The sequence below is a fragment of the Artibeus jamaicensis genome, unplaced genomic scaffold, assembly GCF_021234435.1.
Source record: "Artibeus jamaicensis isolate MK-2021 breed Jamaican fruit bat unplaced genomic scaffold, CSHL_Jam_final contig_3174, whole genome shotgun sequence".
In the NCBI taxonomy this organism is placed as follows: Eukaryota; Metazoa; Chordata; class Mammalia; order Chiroptera; family Phyllostomidae; genus Artibeus; species Artibeus jamaicensis.
In genome coordinates, this window is record NW_026521738.1 from 2806090 (window position 1) to 2825386 (window position 19297).

At 46.0% G+C, this 19297-nt stretch overlaps 1 protein-coding gene across 1 annotated transcript in view; it reads right to left on the reverse strand.

Annotated features, from left to right (window-relative positions):
* Positions 1-611: 611 nt before the first annotated feature.
* Positions 612-19297, reverse strand: part of TGFA (transforming growth factor alpha) — a 102253-nt gene continuing 83567 nt past the window's right edge. Inside the window, exons 4-6 of the mRNA XM_053663402.1 lie at positions 9837-9986; positions 6312-6421; positions 612-4421 (exon numbers count right to left, since the gene is read on the reverse strand). Of these exons, the coding sequence (XP_053519377.1) occupies positions 4414-4421; positions 6312-6421; positions 9837-9986 (268 nt within the window). The 3' untranslated portion in view covers positions 612-4413. The remainder of the gene's footprint in view (positions 4422-6311; positions 6422-9836; positions 9987-19297) is intronic.

The window sequence follows — 19297 nt, forward strand, 5'->3', positions numbered from 1 at the left end:
TAAATTGTATTAGGTTTCACTTCTGCATAGCCTTTTCCTAAAAACTGTAGCCCCACAATAATTGGCTCTCACTGAGTCCTAAAGCACCGTGGTTCTCAAACTTGAGCATATGTCAGAATAACCTGAAAGGCGGAGGGAACATGGGGCACCTCTAGAGTTTAATAGGTTTGGGGTGGGGTCTGAGAATTTGCATTCCTAAGAAGTTCTGATACTACTGATACTGCTGGTCTGGGGGCAACACTTTTCGGGCAACACTTTGAGAACTATAGCTATTAACTCATAATCTCTACCATACAGCTAACTATTTATATCTTGCCTAGAACTGATCCAGAATTATGTTCTGCATGTCAGTCTGTCTTCCCGGCCAGCTCTCAATTCCCTGGGACAGGGATTGTGTGCTTTATATTTTCCTTTACATCAGTTGGCATATGTTGGACACACAATAGATGAAATATTATATATTGAGAAAAACTTGAAAGAATTTGGTTTCTTCAAGCAGACAGGGATCATTTCTGTTTCATTTTAGGATCCTCACATTTTGAAAAAGAGCATCTAATTTTTTTTCCATTATTCACATTTGCAGAGGAAAATCTTAATATCCCAATCTCACAAAATACAAGTTTCAGTCTTGATTTAGGAAAAAAAAGAGTTCATTCCTTCATTTTTCCAAACAATGTACAGTACAACTGAACGACAATGCACATGACTGAAAAATGCGACTGCATTTTATATTTCTCACTACTTTTTAAATAATTCAGATATTAAGGAAAAGAACTGCTAATCACATTAATGCATTACAGAAATCAAAATTAACTTACCACACAAAATAAATTAAAACATTATTAAATATTAACCTTTTCAGTGCAACATATACAGAAGTCAGAGTAACAAGTTCTTTTAAAAAAAGCATCAGGTTTGTTATAATAAAGATAATGAAAAGTTGAACACTTCCGTCAGTTATTACATTAGAAAGAGGGGTTGCTTTTCAGTACTGCATGGGTGTGCTTACCTCTGGATCTTTCAAAAAGCCTGGTGAGATCAGTGGCTACAGAGAACAGGTCTTATGTTAGAACGTTAAGAATGAACATAGGTGTCCACCTGTTTCTGTGATGTCCCCCATGGTCCTGGGCTTTTGAATCATCTCCTGACCCCCCTTTACTGAGCAGGTTGGAAGAAATCAAAGCCAAGACCCTACTAAGGGGCCAGTGTGCCCTGAGCAGCGTCCGAGCCTGGTTGACCCATTCCTGCCAAAGTGCCTGGAAAAGCACCTAGTTGGATGGCCTAGTTGAAGATGCCAGACTCTTTTTTTCTACCTGCAGAGAACTGTCCCCCAAGAAGCTCTAGAACCACACCTTCCCCTCCTTCACCAAAGGGGCTGGGGGAGTGTCAATCCCACCTCCTCCTTTCTCAGGAAAGTAGACTTGGGGGACATTCTACCCACCTCTTCTGTTGGAACACAACGGCAAGCTCATACCTTGCTTTTTTCCGCTTGTAGCCAGACATGTTTTCCAGATCAAGCTAGGCTGGTGTATATTTTCCACCTAGAAGACAGTGTTCCCTGCCAGTGCGCTTGAAGGAGTCGCAGCCTGTAGAACAGGCTCCATAAAAGATGTGGAAGCACCTTCGTCATTTTTTAAAGGAGTTTTTTCACTTCTCCTGAGACAGACATTGAAAACAGCTGTGTTCCCTGCTCCCAGGTGTGTGGCTACCTATCAAGTCAGGTCTTTGGAATGAGTCCCTAATCATCATGAACACTTGGCTTTCAAAAGAGCAAGGAAACACAAGGAACATGCAGACATGGATTAGAAGTTGCATTTTTAACCTGAGATGGGGGCATTTTACAACTAACCAAAGAAGCACCAGTGCATGAGATGGCACAGGAATCAAAGCATGTTGGCCATCTGACTTCTACAAGAGAAATCACTAAAGAAGTAAGGCCGTGTCATATCCTGGTGGATAGATAAAGGTCCAACAGGACTGCCTTGACCCCAGACTCTGCTTCCAGCTCTTTTCAGACCTAGTTTACAGAGGACTGGCCCGAGAGGCATATTTAGGGTTGCACACATTCGAGCCTGCTCACTGTGTGGTCTTGCAGGCACAAGGAAGGGGGTGCTGGTGGCTATGACTTGTTAGACCTGAGGATGAGAGTGTTCACAGATGCTAAATTTGAAGTCCCCACAGGGAACCAAGAAGGTTCCTTCTGCTCCTATCCATGTCTCCTCACACCTCTGCAAAGGCTCTTGGAAGCCTACAGACTGGACGCTGATTTTTCCATTCATTAGGTGAAGAAAGCCCTGCAAACATTTTCATATCAGTCCATATCCTTTAATGGCACTCAGACCTCAGAGAGTCTCCAAAAGACTGAGAGAGATTGTCCTAAAGTAAAAATGTGACCTCGGGTTAACAAATGACACTACTTCACTTCCATTAGTCTCTCTAAACAGGAACCTCAGACCTTCAGAGTCTGATGGGAAAAGTGACATGGAGTCTGCAAGCCAGCAACAATTGGATTGGTCTCCGTGTGAGCAGCTACGCATACCAGCCTCGGCCCACATATCTGTTGCTGTAGGACTGGTCCAAGGAATGTAAACTTAGGCCTATTTTCTTTTGTAATTAAAACCTGGGAGCTGCATCAATTACATGGTTGGGGGGCCAACTGGTGAACAGATCCCATTTCTGCTCTCAGAGCTTTGGGTGCACCATGGTTCAATGGAAGTGCCAAGGTTAAGACATGGGTCAAAAATTGTCTCAGCTGTAAGAAAGAGAGAAAAAATTCATTGAAATAGACAGACTGGAAAGGAAGAATTAGGGGAGGACAAGATTAGCTGGTAGAAATTTCAAGCTGACTTGACATATTTTAATGGTCACTTCCATGATATGAGAAGCTCAATGCATTGAAGGATTAAAAGCTAGAAATCTTTCATTTTCCCCAAATATTGTTAAAGAAGACTTCCTTTGCATGAATTTATATATTATTTCATTGTTATTCCATTCCCAAATTTTAATGACAGTCCCTAGGGATGTGCCCCTTGCTGTTTAGTAGGAGGGGGCAGTGCTCCTCACAGGCCGGACAGTGGGCCGGGATGTGCCTCGTGCCCAGGAGGACAATTCCTCCCTTCTCTGAGGGGAAAGTGAGACCCTCATTGTGGAGACGGCTTGTGAGAGCTTTGAAAAACAAACAAACAAACAATCACTGGAATATTTCTCCTCATACTTGAAAATAAATAAAAAAGTTAAATTTCTCCTTTTAAAAATGAAGTAGTAAATCCACCAAGTGACCAAATGGAAAATAAATGACCAGTCCTCCTTTCAAGGATGTGGCCCCAAATGCCCGTGGCTCACAGCTAATGCTCTATTTCGTAGCACACGCCCGGAAGCCGCTTGAGGAAGTTAATATGTTTTATCATGGAGCACTGTAGTGAGTATTGTGCTTAACCTGTGCAGAAACACACACATTCCTTCTCTCTTTCCCGACAGAGGTGACAAATCTGTGCTGCTGGATTGGCTAACTTTTCCACCAGAATGTACCCAGGGGCATTCACCTCCTTTTTATCTTAAATGGCACAACGTCTGAACCCCACTCCTTGCTCCCATCAGCGACTCAACTTCTGCTTCCATCTCTGTACCTTGTGGGTGGCTTTTCCAAAGAGGACACACATTTTTAATCAGTACTCTACAACTTTGCAGCCGGCAACACATCCATCATTAATGAAGAAGTCTGAAAGAGTTTTATGCTTTTTACATTGGCTTAAGAGGTTAAAAATAAAACCATCATCCAGCTAATAAATAATAAATCATCTCCGAGGGTGGTGATGATTTGGGAAGGTCCTCAGCATCATACGTATGTCTGTGGAAGATGTTGGGCTGGTTGAGGGTCTTGTGGACAGAGGACAGGCACAGCTCTTTGTAAAGTTGGTATCCTCATATAACAATGAGCAGCTACCCTTTCTCCACCTTCTTCCCCAATAAGTGGATGAGAAAAAGATGTAACAACTATACTGGAATCTCCAGTGCTGGGCAAGCTGCATGCTGCTGTGGGCCCATTAAAAAGAAACACAGCCTGGTATCCATGAATGGTAGAAGACAAGTACACCTGGACTCAGATGCTGGCTGATGCACACACCTTATGTGGGTAAATGGGAAGCCCACCCCTTGCAGTTCATTTTTGACCAGTCTTTAAATTGCGATCCATTAATTTCTTTTCTAGATCACACCAAATAACCCCAAGCAGACAGAGTTCTTGATAGAGTTTTGAAGGAAGGCCCACAAAAGACAAAGGCTGCACAGGCGATGCAGGCAGAGGAGGAAGGTCTGCCGCACATCTAGGGCATCCCTTGCTGGGCTGTCCTGAAGAGGTTCTTTCTTTATCAGGGCTGCCGCAGTCCATCTGGCTGAATTCCTCCTCTGGGATCTTCAGACCACTGTGAGGAAGGAAGAACAGGTTAAGCTCTGTGGGCCAGACTCTAGCCATGCTGGCAAAACCCCAAGTTCTGTCGGATAGTCAGACCCAAGCCCAAGCCCAAGTTTTGCTGGTTCCACTTCAGGGGCAGAAGCTTCTGAAACTGCGCTTTCAGTGCCAAAGAAAAAGCTGACCAAAAGTGAAACGAGTTGTGGCAGGAAAGAACGGGGGATGCCCTCTGTTGTGTGGGCACTCTGTTCAACCAGCCTGTGGCCAGTTCCCCCACAAAGAGTGGTTTAGTGGGCAACTCAAGAGCTGGTCCAAGATTCTGATGGTAGAATGGCTTCCCCTATGGCCATACAAGAATGGACCCATTTGTTTCTCAATGGGCAGGGCCCTGAGGGCATCCTCTGTGGCTGTCATGGTGAGGCAGCATGAGCCCCATTCCCAGCAGCTCCTCGGTCAGCCTGGACAACTTCCTGCTTGGTCCCTCCCATGATCCCTCTAGAGCTGGGGAGGTATGCATCCTCTCAGGGACAGGGGCTTCAGGCTCAGTGCCATCTCTGGAAGGCCAGACCCATCCCCATGCTCAAGGGTGAAGTCCTCTCAAACGTGGGTAGAGGAGAAGTAACATAAAGAAGAAATTTCCTGTACTCTGAAATGACTCTGCTGAGGTTCAGACAATTGGTACAAAATCTACTATAAATTTTCTTAAAAGATGTAAGTAATTTTTTGTTGGAGCTAAAAGACCAATAGATGACCCGAGAGGCAGTGGAAGAGGGATGTGAGTGAGGCCCTCAGGGGCCTTGGTTCTCATCCTTGCTCCCTACCAGACTCATGGTGGGACCCAAGCAGGCCTGTGACAGACTCAGTTTACCTGCATTACCCACAAATCCTGTTCCTCCTTAATGATTTTTTTTTGCAGATTAATGGATTAGCATCCTGCCAAGTCAAAAGCACTGCCCATGTGCCATTACTGTGCTTCTTGAAATGAAGACCAAATAAATGGTGCTCCCTGGGCTTCAGTTCCCTCCGGGCCAGATTCCATGAGGTTTAACAAACATATGAGTGTTTCAACTTTCCATTCACTTTTCTTCCTACACTCTGCATGGAACCTTGAGCTTCTGGAATGTTAACTGTTTACTAGTGAAGGCCACCTTGGGGTGGATCAGCCCAGGGTAATTGCCTTCTGACACATTACTTCCTGAAAAGGAAATTTTATGATGAACTCCGTTGGTCTAAGTACATTCCAAAAAAGCTGCTGATGTGAGATTTCCCAGAGCTTGCCTGGATAAAGGAGCAATTTGGTTCTGTGAGACCCAAGCTACTGATGCTCAGATGTGGACTCCTGAGGTGTACATTTGGCCTCATGTCTAGATGTACAGTCTGCTTCACAGATGTTGGAAAAACATTCACAAAACAAGGGAAAACTTAATGATGGTTACAGCATCTAAAAGTTTAAAGAGTCTTTAGAGACCTTCTATAGGCCAAATCCTTCACTTCACAGATGGGAAAAGGGAGGTGATTTTTCAAAGGAAAAGGAATGAGCACCTGTTGCATATCTACAGTTGGTGATCCACTATACTAGATACTTTATTCCCAATGCCTTTTTTTGATACTTATTCAAGTTACACAATACCTTTTTATTAAGAAAATTGAGGCTCAGAGAGGTTGCATAGCTTGTTAAAAGTCATACAGTCACCACTAAGGATAAAAGAGCTCCCTTTTGACTAAAACATAGCTTAGAATAAACTAAACCTAACTAAGTAGATAAATATCACCTTCCTTTTGTCCCTCCTCCTGCTTCAACCTCCAAGAACTGCTCTGACCTGCAGAAAAGGTGGCATTTTTCTCCACCCAATCAACAGTGACTCCCAAGGGGAAAAGGCCCCTCATGGATGAGGCCCCTTACCTGTTTCCGAGTGGCAGCAAGCAGTCCTTCCTTTCAGGAGCACACTGGGCTTCTCGTGCCGGCAGACAAGGGCCCGGCAGCACTCACAGTGTTTTCGGACCTGGCAGCAGCTGCAAAGACAGAGAACATAGTCAAGGCAGGAGCCTGGCAAGAACACCCAGAGGGTGCAGTGTCTGCCCGAGGGGCCTGCTGGGCAGCTCTAGGCTTAAAACAAGCCTCCTGTGGGGCCCTCCAGAGGGACAGACATTGCAGAGGACTGAGGGTTACTGGGGGTAACCTTTAGGGTTGGCACTGGCCAATAGCAAAAGCACCCATGGGCCACCCTGAAGTCCCAGCTCTGTCTGTGTAGCTCTGCTCAGGGCAGCCTGGCTCCAGCTTTCCTGGCTCTCACAGGGGTCTGTCACCACACGGCTGCCCACTCCATAAAGCAGCAGATGGGTAATTCTGTAAGCGTAGTAATAGCCTTAGAACTGCTTGCAGGACTGGGACAAAGCAGCCACTTCAGGCTGGTAGGGTATTGCCAACAGCCAAGAGGGGATGGTGGCCGGGCTGAACTGACCCATGGAAAGAAGGAGAGAATGAGTCATGAATCTCAGTGAATCCTGAGATTTGAATCCTTCTCTGAGGATTAATATCTTCTATCTGTGGCAAACTAACCTCCCAGTGAACCTGTGTTACCCGGAGTCCTGAAGAGTTAGGACTGTGATGGCTCCTGCCTCCCTCTATGGGCAGAACTAGCATGAAAAAAGAACCAGAGAACTCAAAAGAAGGTCAGAAAAGAAAGCACAAAGTCATTCATTACCCAGAGACACTGATGGCAGTTTTCCCATGGGATAAGAAGGAAGACTTCATATCCACTCATTTTAACCTTAATGTATGTATAACCTATGCATCTGCTGACTGGGGCTGGGAGGGATCTCCTGGCTAACAAGAGCCTGAGATAGATGAGGAAACAAGCCTGTTGCTGTGCTTCTTTCCCTCTTGGTGCCTGGTGGCATTTCATGATCCCCATCCCAGCCATGGGAAGGCTAGGGGGCCTGGAATCTCTGGGCAGCAGAGCTGAGACGGGGCCCTGCAACGTTTCTGCCCACCTTGCTTCTGGCGCAGTGGCCAGGGCAGTCTGCCTGGCAAGGGTCCCTCCTGAGTTGCAGTCCAGGTTCACCTCATGCCTCAGGCCTGGATACCAGATCCATCAGTGATTGCTGTCTTGCACTCAGCTAGCCAGGGAGACTCGACCCCATCATGATTCAGCCAGGAGCATCCCAAGGGAAGTGAAATCAAAGCCTCTTGATTTCTCTGGTGTGGAATGAGCTGGTCCCAACCAATTCTGCAACTCAGTAGGTCCCCCTGCCCAGGCAACTAGCAGCCTGGTGGACATGAGGGCTTAGGCACTGGCTCAGAGATTCTGAACTTGGTATCTGGCAAGGACAGGGTGGCAAAGGATAGAAGAAAGGTGGGACTGGCTGCCTTCCTGGAAATGAGAGAGGCTGTTCAGGTATCTTGGTTTGTTCTTATCTCCAAGAAATCTGGTGAAAACAAGCTTTTAGTCCCTCTGGAGAGACCACGTGGTAACTCAGTCTTATTCTAAGGCTCTAGGACCCTAATGGCTTAGAAAGAGGACTACAGAAGTGATGGGTGAGCACAGGTAGCTGGTAGTGGTCCATTAGGCCAACAGCTGCTACTGCTCCGCAGGGAGGGTCTTCATGAGTGGCAGAACCTGAGCTCTGCCCCAGCTTGAACCAGAGCTGCTTGTCTTTTACCTACAAACATGTTTGCCCAAGGCACATGCAAGTGGAACAGCTCCTGCTAGCAGAGGAAGGGGAGGCCAGCCCAGTTCAGACCTCAGCTCTTGCCACTTAACACCAGCTTGTTTCAGGAGAAGGATGAGACCAGGCTGTGGCTGCTGTCAATGGCTGGGGCTCTAAAGGCTACTCCTTTCATTGCCAAAACCTGGAACCTGTGCTTTATTTTTATTTATAATTTTTAAATTTAAATATTTTTACTGAGATATAATTAACATACAATAAACTGCACATATTAAAGTGTACAGTTTGATAGGTTTTGAGATTTGTACACACACATGCAACCATCACTGTGGTTAAGATAATGAACATATCTGTCACCCCCAGAGTCCCAGTGTTCCTCTGTCATCACCCCCACTTCTCCCTCTCTCCCACCCCACCCCACTTTCCCCAAGCATCCTGATCTACTTTCTGTCACTAGAGCCCAATTTGGTTTGTCTACAGTTTTATAACAATGGAATAATACAGTATGAACTTTTTTAAAACAACATAGTGATTAGATATTTATATAACTTACAGAGTGACCTCCCTAATAAATCTAGTACCCTTCTTTCACAACACATAGGTATTACAATATTATTGAGCATATTCCCTGTGTTATACTTCACATGCTCACGGTTATTTTGTAACTACCAATTTGTACTCCTTAATCCCTTCCCCCTTTTCTCCCATTCCCCAGGCCCCCATCTGGCAACTGTCGAATGTTCTCTGTATCTATGAGTCTGTTGTTTATTTTGTGTGTTTTTTTTAGACCCCACATATAAATAAAATCACATGGCATTTGTCTTTCTCCGACTTATTTCACGCAGCAGGAGTGTGTGTTTTAGGTGCCCCAATACCAACAAACCAATAAACAAACAGGGCAGAGATACTTATTTATCTCTGTCCAAAATCCTAGGCAACCCCAGAGGGCAAAAGTCTGGCTTCCTGCATTAACATACGGCTGTTTACTCCAGCCCTTGCCACAATGGCCCCATCCACTTACTGTCTCTCCACGGTGAGTTAATCTATACTAAGCTACTGGCAGTCTTTAACTGTGAATTCCTTATGCATATCCAGTTAGGTATAAGATCTCTGAGAGCTTGCTTTGTGACTTAGACATCTTCCAATGTTTCCAGGGAATATGTCTGGGCAGATGCTGGGAATGCACCCCTAGAGTTTCTCCCTTTGCAGAGCAGTCCTGTTGAAAGATACAGGCCAGCAAACAAGGGTAAGAAACATCTGAAAACAGTCTCTCTAATGGTCTGGGCTCAGGAAGGCTTCTTGGAAGATGCAAGGCAGAAACTCAGTTTTGGAGGATGAGTTGGGCAGAGAAGTGTAAAAAGAGGGCAGGCTGCCATTAACCTATCACAACAATTAACAGTGGCCTTTGTGTGGCTTTATGATTTGCAAAGAGCTCCTGTCCAAATGAGGCTGGGAGCTGTTTCTGGTTCACTCTGGAGCACCTGGACATCCCCATTGGGAAACAGAGAAGGCTCCAAACCCAATAACGGGGAGAGCGAGCTTGCCTTCAGTCTACGGGGCTTCCAGCAGTGCACAGGGCCACTGCTGGGACCCTTCCAGGATGTGTGCCATTTTGGCTGTCACCAAAGTTCCACTTGGCTGAGCCGACACCAATCAGACATCACAGCAATAAACTGCTGAGGTGGCCCTGTTATCTGGGCATGCTGCAGATGTCCCTGGGAAAGGAGAAGACTCAACTTTAGGGGCAGCAAATACTCACTGTATCAGCACACACGTGATGATGAGGCCAGCCAAGGCCACGATGGAAACCACCACTAAGGCAGTGATGGCCTGTTTCTTCTGGCTGGCGGCCACCACAGCCAGGAGGTCTGCGTGCTCACAGCGTGCTCCGATGTACCCAGTATGGCAGCTGGGGAAGAAAGGGACATCAGCATAGTCTCCTGGCAGAAAGTCTTGTTCCCTCAACTCCCCAGGGAAAGCTGGGCTGGAGAGACCCAAAGCTCTAGGAAAAGCCCAAAGAGACCCTTCCAGGTGTTGGTTAAGTCACTCCCACTTCTTGCACAGGCACCTCTTGCTTAGGGAATAAGGGGCAAGAAATCAGCTTTATCTCATGAGGAGGAAAGGTGCTGCTGAAGCGCTTCATTGTTATTGTCACCATGCCAGCACTTGGGGGAATGAAGAAAGCAGCAAATGTGTTGATGGCACTGAGTTCATTTTGGCAGTTTGTAAAAATTCAGGTTATTTTTAAACCAAATGTGTGCGTTCAGAATTTCTGACGATGAGCTCAAGAAAACACACTGAACCAGCTGGAGACACAGGCTGTGGTTTGCTTATCTTCTTCAAGTTTAATTAGTTCTGCAAGCAGTACCCTGGTGGCCCAGCACATGGGGCACATACTGAAGGTGGGGCCAGCAGCATTAACTAGTAGTGGTGGGACTTAAGAAGCCACTGATCTGTGAACCCTGGTCCTCATTTCCAACTACACCTGGCCTCTCTCCACTGAGGATTAGTAAGGGTCCAGAAGAGGTCACGTTCCTGAGCTGCCTGTAGCCTTTAAAGGGCAATGCCAACACAAGCTGTGATCACTACTGGTCTTGCTGTTACACAGAGGCTCTTTGGCATCCATCAGTTTAGTAACAGCTTCCTCCTATGTGATAAAGGCTATGCTGCTTCTTCCACATCACTCTCGCTTGTGCTACCACCCAACTCTGGGGCAACCACGAGTGGTTCTTACACGATCCCTTAGGATATGTTCTAGCCATTAGGAAGTGATGGCCATTTTCGGATGTAGGTATTTTCCACTCCTCCAAGCTTATGATTTTTTTTCAATAGAAGATACCTAGCTTACACACTGGTTCCTTTGTCTGGGTGACATTCAAATTGTGACGGAAATGTTTGATCACCAACGGATGCCTTCTCAGGTGGGGAGCCGTCCTTCCCACAGGGGACTTCCCTGAAAAGCAGCCTTGCACCAAACGGCACACACTGGCTTTAAGTTTTGTTTTGTTTTCCCCTTAAACATAGCAATGACAGCTGAACTTTTTTTATTTTAAAGAGTCTACCTTTTGATGAGGTAGCTAGTCTATCACTTCACTTTTATTTAAAAGACACCTGAGGAATAAGGAAAAATGAGAGGATGTGAAGGGTCTTCCTGGTCCCAGAGGCATTCTGTCTGGGAGTGTCCTGCACCTGTGCTCCTGGCTGCTAGACCCCAGACGCCAGCAGGGTACCTTGACCAGGTCCCCAAATACTGGATATCCTTGTCTTGTTATAATGCTGTTTCATTATAGCATTTTATTATAATGTCAATGAACTGAATTCTTTTCTAAAAATGTAAATCTTTATTGTATTTTCTCCCCATTACCATTTAGTCCCCTTATACCCTCCACCCCCCAGCAATCACCATACTTAATGAACTTAACTCTTACTTATACCAATTAGACTATGATAAAATTAGTTTCATATATGTCATTTCGTGTAAAGTCTCAGAGCTTATCAATGACATGGAGGACTTAAGGTACAGTATATTCTCCTGGAGTATAGGTTTTGCTCAATGTTAACAAAAATTTCATCATTTTAATGTTGAAGGAATAGGTATTCTACGGGTTAATATTTATGGCAAATGTTAGATGCTGCAAAAATTGCTGCTTAAGTCTACCACCTGGGACACCCGAACACACGAGCTTCTGTCTTAACACTGCGTGGTGGAAGTCTTTCACTGCACTTGTGTCCAGAGCCCAGTTGTTATGCGCCTTAGGGAAAGGTATTTTTTTAGTTTGAATCCAGGCATCTGCTTTCCTGTGAAGGGTTATCTTACAGTAAGCATATTTTTTCTCATTTAATCCTTGCACAGAAAAGTCAAGTCATTTGGCTATGCCCACCCTGCTAGGGAAGAGAGAAATTCATACCCAGGTCTGCTGACCCCAGAGTCCAGGTTCTCACTCACTCACCAGGCTGCTTGCCCTGCACGCTAAACAGGGGTTTGGATGAGAATGCCACAGATTCAGCTCTTGATCAAATCTAGCTTTTGGTTTAACCTCCAATCATGATAGTATCAAAGATTTGAGGCTATAGTTCAACAAGGGTGCAAAGGTATTCATTGTTTGGTAAGTAAGGAAGCCGAGGAGGGCCAACTAGGATGGACAGTGCCACATAGGGCTGGGCTCTCTACAGACCCATGGAGGAGAGAACAGGCCCTGGATGGAGAAGAAACAAAGCAGGAGAGGGGGGATCTCTAGCGAGAAGATCCTTCTTGGAAAAGAATCTGGACCACAGGAATCTGAATAAGAACCCTGGCTCTTACAGACATGGTCTGGCAGGGAGAAGACTGAGGGGCTGTGGGACAGGGGCTAATTTTTATTTTTCTTTTGTTTTTACTTGGTATTAACAACAATTATGTGAAGGCAAAAGTCAAAAAGTAGCTCATATAGGTTGTGGAGCAAACAAAGGCATGGGCCCATTACCACCAGGGAAAGCTGACAGCAGACTGGACTAGAGGCTGAGAGGCGATGATCAGCAGGCGTGAGCGATGAATAAATCTAAGCCGTCTTTGTTGACAGGGAACCATGCACAGGGTCCCTTCTCTAGCCCATCTTCGAGTTTTCACTCTGCATCCAGATGGCTCCCACCTGAGCTTTGGGCTTACTTTATCTGATATCTGACACCCCTTCTCTGTCGGACCCCAATCTATCCCTTCCACTTTATTACCCATGACCAAGGTTTCGGCTAACCCAAGTTGTCTCTCCCTCCTCACTAGCCCGGTGTCAAACTTGTGTCCAGCACATAGACACTCAGGACACACCTGCCTAATGAGTGAATGACTACCCTTCTTCTTCCCTGTCTCAGCTCCTGTTACCTCCTCCGCTTCAGACTCCATCTCAAAGACTACATTCTCCAAAAAGATGTGATTTACAGATCCAGTCACCCATCCATTCCTTTTTCATATTTCTTTCCTAGATCTCCCTGACCTTTCCTCCTCTGAATGCCCTTAGGACTAGTTGGACCTCTCTGCCGGCCCTTCCACCGGCCTCATGGTAGGCCAGCCTCCCTCCATGCTTCCCAGGCAAGGCCTAGCTCTACAAAAACTGGTGAGCCACTGAACAGAATGGGCTGGTAACCCTGGGCTTTGAGTGAATTGTTTGATTTCTACCCAGAAATTGCAGCCAGGCCAATGAGACTTCTCTATGGACAACTTCCTCCTAGAAAAAGGTAGTGTGATGAGGATTAGCATAAATGTTTGTGCAAGGTCCGGGGAACCGGGGAACAGGTGGGTGAACACCCCTGAGGCAAATTTCATGTGGTTTGAAATCTTGCTACTCTAACCTGCAGGCTTGATTCTAAAACATCCCCCACTAGTAGGTTCTGAAAACCCTATGAATTAACAACGAATGCTGGGAACTCTGAGAAATCCTATTTAAATAAAAGAGTGGCAGCCAGGTGCTAATTACAGCACATACCATTTATCTGGGAAGTATGCTAAACTCCTACTTGAAATACCTCTTTTAATCCCAACAATCACAGTGCATGTGAAGTCAGGGCTGTATTTACCTTGTCTTGCAGATTAGGAAATGGGAGCTTCTAGAGGTTTAAAAACCAATACTGTCAACCATGAAGGCTACCTTTCTGGGCTAATGACTTTCATGACAAACTCACAAACCTCAGAGCAAAAAGAGAGATGGGCTGCTGACGGCCCCATCAAGTGTGGCAAGTTCCAAATATGCTCCAGATTCTCCAGGAAGAGTCACTTCACCTGATTACAAATGAATGACACTTGACACAGCTGCTGTCCTCTCCTTTACCCCAGGCAGGCACTTGTTCCCACCTGGCTGCACATTAGAATCACCTGGGAGGCTCTGGCGACTGCCAGGGACATGGTCACACCCCAGGAGGTGGTCATCCCATTGCTCTGTGCGCCCAGGTGATTCCAACGCACAGTCAGGCCTGAGAACCACTGAGGTAGAACTATCACTGAAGTACATGGAATCAAGGTCCTGCAGTTCAGAGTCTGCCACTTCCCTCCCTCCCGTCCTTTTCCACCTTCCTCTCCTCTCCCTAGGCATTTCCTCAAGGTGATGGCTATAAAATGGGTCCTCTCATATCAAGTGCAGGAGAAACAGAAGATGCTACACCCCTGTTTAAGACAGGAATCTGAACCAAATGGGGGTTATGTTATGTCACAAAGGGAAATGGGAAATGCGAAAGACTGAAAAATATCACTTGACCATTCAGTTTCATCTGACTAGAGTGGGTTTTCACAGACACGAGGTTCTGGAATGCTGTTTTGCCTTCACAATGCTGAAAAGGAGGCTCTGGAATCACAGTCAGGCTGTTTTCCCAAACTAAACACCAGAAGGGAAGAAGTGCATAAAAAAGAGAGTGTAGCACTGGGAGGGTGGGGAGGCTGTCTGAGCTGCAAAGGGAGCTTGCAGCTGGAGATCAAAGGCTCCAGCCAGGGGGTCCCTGAGGCCTTTTCATTTTTGTTGCTGATTAAGTCTGGAGGTTATGTTGGTGCTGTTCTTAGGAGCAACCTCCCTGGCTGTAGGTCTCTCTGTTTTAACAAGAATTAAATGATGTGTCTTTCATTCTCTGCTGAGGGCTTGAGGGTCTTCCAGTCCCATGAAGCCACTGGGCTTCCTCCCTAAGTCTCTTGTGCACGTGGTTCCCAGTGAGTGCCCTTTTCAAATTGTAAAGAAATATGATAATGCATGGAGAGCTGTGCTCTTAAATTTTTTTAAGGAAAAATTTCCCCAACTAGAAAAGGAGTGCTTCTATGCAAATTGTGAAGTACATAAATTATTACAAAGCAGAAAGAAGAAGAAATAAGAAAGCCCACATGGTTGCACATCCCACCCCTGCAAATGGCAGTTCGATAAACATGCTTCCTTCCAGACTACTCCTATGTAGTTTTTGACAGAGTTGAGATTTTTTATACTTTTGTATCAGATTCTCATTTAACATCCCTTCACTCTTTGTCATTTGAAACTCTGCAAAAGTCCTTTAAAATGATTGTACAGTAATTTATGTGCATGGTTTGTTTCACTGAACCCTTACCGTTTAGACTGACCAAATTTAGAGATCATACCTAAAGCCAGGTGGTTATTTCTGTGTACACACCTCTCTTTGTATTTGATATTATTTCCTCAGGATAGGGTCCCACAAGTTGGTACAGTGTGGTATAGACTTTGGAGCCAAATTGTCCTGGGTTCAAATCCCATTTCCCATTTAATGCCTGTGTGACTCTGAACAGATTACTTAACCACTCTGTGCCATATATTCTGGAACTTTAAAATGTGATAGTAAGAATACTTACCTTATAGTTGTTATGAGCACTAAATGCGTTAATATCTTGTGAGGTGCTTGGCACAAAGGAAGGGCTAAGTGCTGAGAATGTGAATAAGGGATGGGAGCATTCTGAAGGTTCTTGGGAGACCTTGTCTTCATAAACTGTGATGTGCTGTCTGGCAGGAGGTTAATGCTCTGATTTTTAGCCAAGTCTTTTGGCATAGGTTCCAAGACAGACTCTTTAATATGGGGGCCAGGACCAAGTTGACCAACGGCCAAGGGCTTTGGTTTCAGAAACATGTTTATACCAACTTGCCTTTAGTATGAAGAAAATCTACAGGGTTTGGGTGGGAGTGAGGCCCCTGAGCCCAGGGGCATCTGTATTGGGCTTACCTACTATTAGCCTCGTAAGAACTAGATTCACCAAGTCCTGTGTTCTTTCTGCTCCTGGGACTTGGGGAGGAGTGGGCCGGATGGAGTAAAGGCTTCCTTTGCAGCTCTGACCCACAGGCCTCATGGGACAGCCCCAGTTCCACAGTCTACCTGACTTTCACTGCTCCTTTCAGCAGAATCTTTCAACGTCATTCAGTTGTGGTGACAGTAACAATGACCTGAACACAGTGGGGATGGTCCTGATGCCAAATACTCTTATGCTCTGCTGGGAACTGGGCTTGGGTATCTAACAGAACTTTCTGTAATGATGAAGACAGTCTCTAGTTATGTTGTCCAATACAGTAGCTTCTAGCCACCTAGAGATATGAGTACTTGAAATGTGGCCAGTGAGACCGAGAAACAAAATCTTAATTAAAGGAATTAATTTAAATGGCCTCACCAGTCTAGTAAGGGTCTGTTGTCTTGAACAGCGACAGCTCTACAGACATTATGGTCACTGGGACCTCATCACAAACCTATGAAGTATTAGTGTCCTCATTTTATATAAAAGAAAACCGAGGCTTAATGAAGGAGCTAAGTCACTTGTAGAAGTGACTCAGGTCTGTTTGACCTTCAAAGCTGCATCTTTAACGGCTGTGGTAGCTGCCTGGTGGTAGCAGACCCTCAGATCTGCTTCTGGTGGGTTAGAGAGAGGATGAGGACACACACTTTCTCCAGACATGGGGATGATAGTGATGTCATAACTCCCTAACCCCTGGCCCCCTACAACCTGCTGCTTGTTGAGGTGACAGTTGATCTACATAAAGTGGCTCAAGCACCCACAAGAAAACCTTTCAACCCTGATCTCTTGGGAGGTGTGTTCCTGATCACACAGGGCGGTCACCTCTCTCTGGGTGTTTGACTCTGTTCGGATGCCACGAGAACACACTGTGGCCAGGGCCATGTGGAATGTTTTCCTTGGCAGACAGTTCTTTGTTTTCACACTTTGCTGTGGGAAAGCATTAAGCCAGGGAGTTCAGTCACGGTGGAGCATTTTGAACAGGTGAGAAACTTCAAACTATCAAAACTTCAAACTAGCTGCCACTGGCTGCCGACACTGGAACCCTTAAAACTTGTCACCAGGGTGGCTTCCTTCAACTGTTTTCCTTTGTTTGAAGGCTTCTGCAGGCAGCGTGGAATCCGCCTCAGGGAAAATACAGTGTGCCAGTCCTCAGCTTGCATTTCTATGGCTTTACTATCTTGGGAAATTCTTTTCCCATTTGTTCTCTGATGTAGTTGGGTACCAGCAGGGTTTTATTAAAGGGAGACATAAAATACAATCTAGGGTTCATCTGAAGCGCAAATGCTTAAGGACAATTTTCACTACCTTTGGCTATCTGACTAGTCATTTGTTTCAGCTTTTTTTTCTTGACCTCCTATTTTAGTGTGAGGTGTCATTTGAGGTTCTCTGGAAACCTAAAGACTATTGTTCTTCAGGATGACAGTAGTTTAGAAAGAACTCCCTCTTTTGAGACTATCATCTTGGGCTACTGTGGGTTTTCTTTCTAGGGCCATGAACGACAAGGACTTCCTGTAAGGTATGTCAGTTTTACTGACCAGGATGTGTGTGCTGGTTCCCCAGAGATGGGGCGGGTCTGAAGATCAGGGATGGGATGTCCTGCTTTCTCTGTAGAGACTGAGTTTCTGGTCTAGTGGGAATTAATTAATTAGAATGTTCTTCTAGGTACTGCACATATAATAGGTGTGAGATGTGGTCCTGTCCTGTGAGCTTATAAGCAAGCTCGTGTCGTGTCAAAATGGAGACTGGAGAACCAGAGAAGCTGTGTTTGTGAGAAGCTGGGCCTCTTTGCATGGAGATGTGAAACCTGACTTCCAAAACAGACAGCTAATTAAAACCACCACAGAACAATGCAGATTGCCATTTACTGCCACATAAAACACGTCGGTGGGCTGAATGCCCCATGATCTGGGGGGAAACTGAGGCAAAGAGGTGGTCGTTGCTTGCAGGGCTGTGCCTCCCCACAGGAAATCACCTTTCCCAATCTGTGAAACTGTCTTGGCTCTTTCCACGGACCCCACACTGGGCCCACAGGAAGGACTCCTTAAAAGTCTGTGGTCAGAGCAACCAGCCTGAAAACGACCCTGACCTTTCTTTGGCAGAAAGTTTACCTGCAGGAGGAAGGTGCCAACACCTTTCCTGGAAAACAAAGAGCTTAGTAATTTCGGGTGAACTTTGTGAGGCTGAGGCCAGTGCGCCCTCTGAGGCAGTGGCTGAAAACATGGGTTTGGGGGCTGGATTATCTGACTGAATCCCAGCTCTGCTGCTTACTTGCTCTGGGATTCTGGGCAAGTTGCTTAATTTCCCTGAGCTGTCTCAGTTTTCTCATTTATACAATAAGGCAAGAATCCCTACTTGAGAGGGGAGCCGTGAGGTTTCCATGAGCCACTGTATGTGGCGCCACGCCTGGCTCTAGCTACTGCTTATATTGAGAAATTACTGTATAGTGGTATTTATAACGAGAATGGAGGAGAGACAGCCAGTCAGTCATCCTGATGATCAAAATGTAATGCTGTGTAAATGTGATGGACGAGTATCTCCCTGAGCCAAGAGCAGGGCCTGGGATCCAGACTGAGGAGAACAACAGGAGGCTTCCACCAGCGATGGGGGTCTTGGCCACAAAAGAAGTTATTGCTTTGGCTCATCTGCTGACACACGCTGGAGACTGCTCACTCTCAGAAAGTTTACACCAGCCCCCTGATCGGGTGGGGAAGGCACCTGAGGAGAAAGAACTGAGCTTGGGACAGAGTTTATCAGAACTCGGCGAAGACTTGCCCTCTCTCTCCAAAGAGGATCCTCTCGATGCACAGCCAGGGGCAGCCTCCTGAGGTCCCAACATTGGGTGCTGCTGGAGGGGAGAATGCCTTCTGCCTGCTCCACTGGGAGTGTTCCTGATATCTGGGACAAGAGGAGGCACTTCCTCCAGGGCCAGTGTTTTTCCACAATGACCTTGGGCTGCTGACAAAAACAACCCCATCAGTCCCCCAGGGCCCCAATGTGTTTTAATAAGAATGATAATAAGGAATAATGATGGTGACTATCATCATCATTGTGCCTTGTATTTATGGGGTGGGAGGGGCTCTTAGCTCTGCAGACATGGCCTGGGAACGTCACATAGTCCTTCCTCCAGGAAGAAGGTGGCCAGTGTGTCTCTCCAGGTGAGGTTCAGAGGCACCCTGAAGGGCTGCTCAGGCCCATACAGCCACACCTTGGGAAGAAGGAAGTCCCACCCACGGACGCGTGCTGCCACAAACTCTCTTGGTTCCCAGTTTCTCTTGGGCTAATGCATTTGATATCCTTAAGCATCATGTTATGGACTCAGCTTCAGGAGCCTGTCTGGGTTTTAATGTAAACTTTGGTATATAACCTGGGCATAGCCTCCCTGTACCTACCTCATGGGATCATTAGGAAGATTACGTAAATTAACACATGGATTGTTCTTGGAATGATGACTGGCATGAACAAAAGCTCAATAAATGTTACCTTTT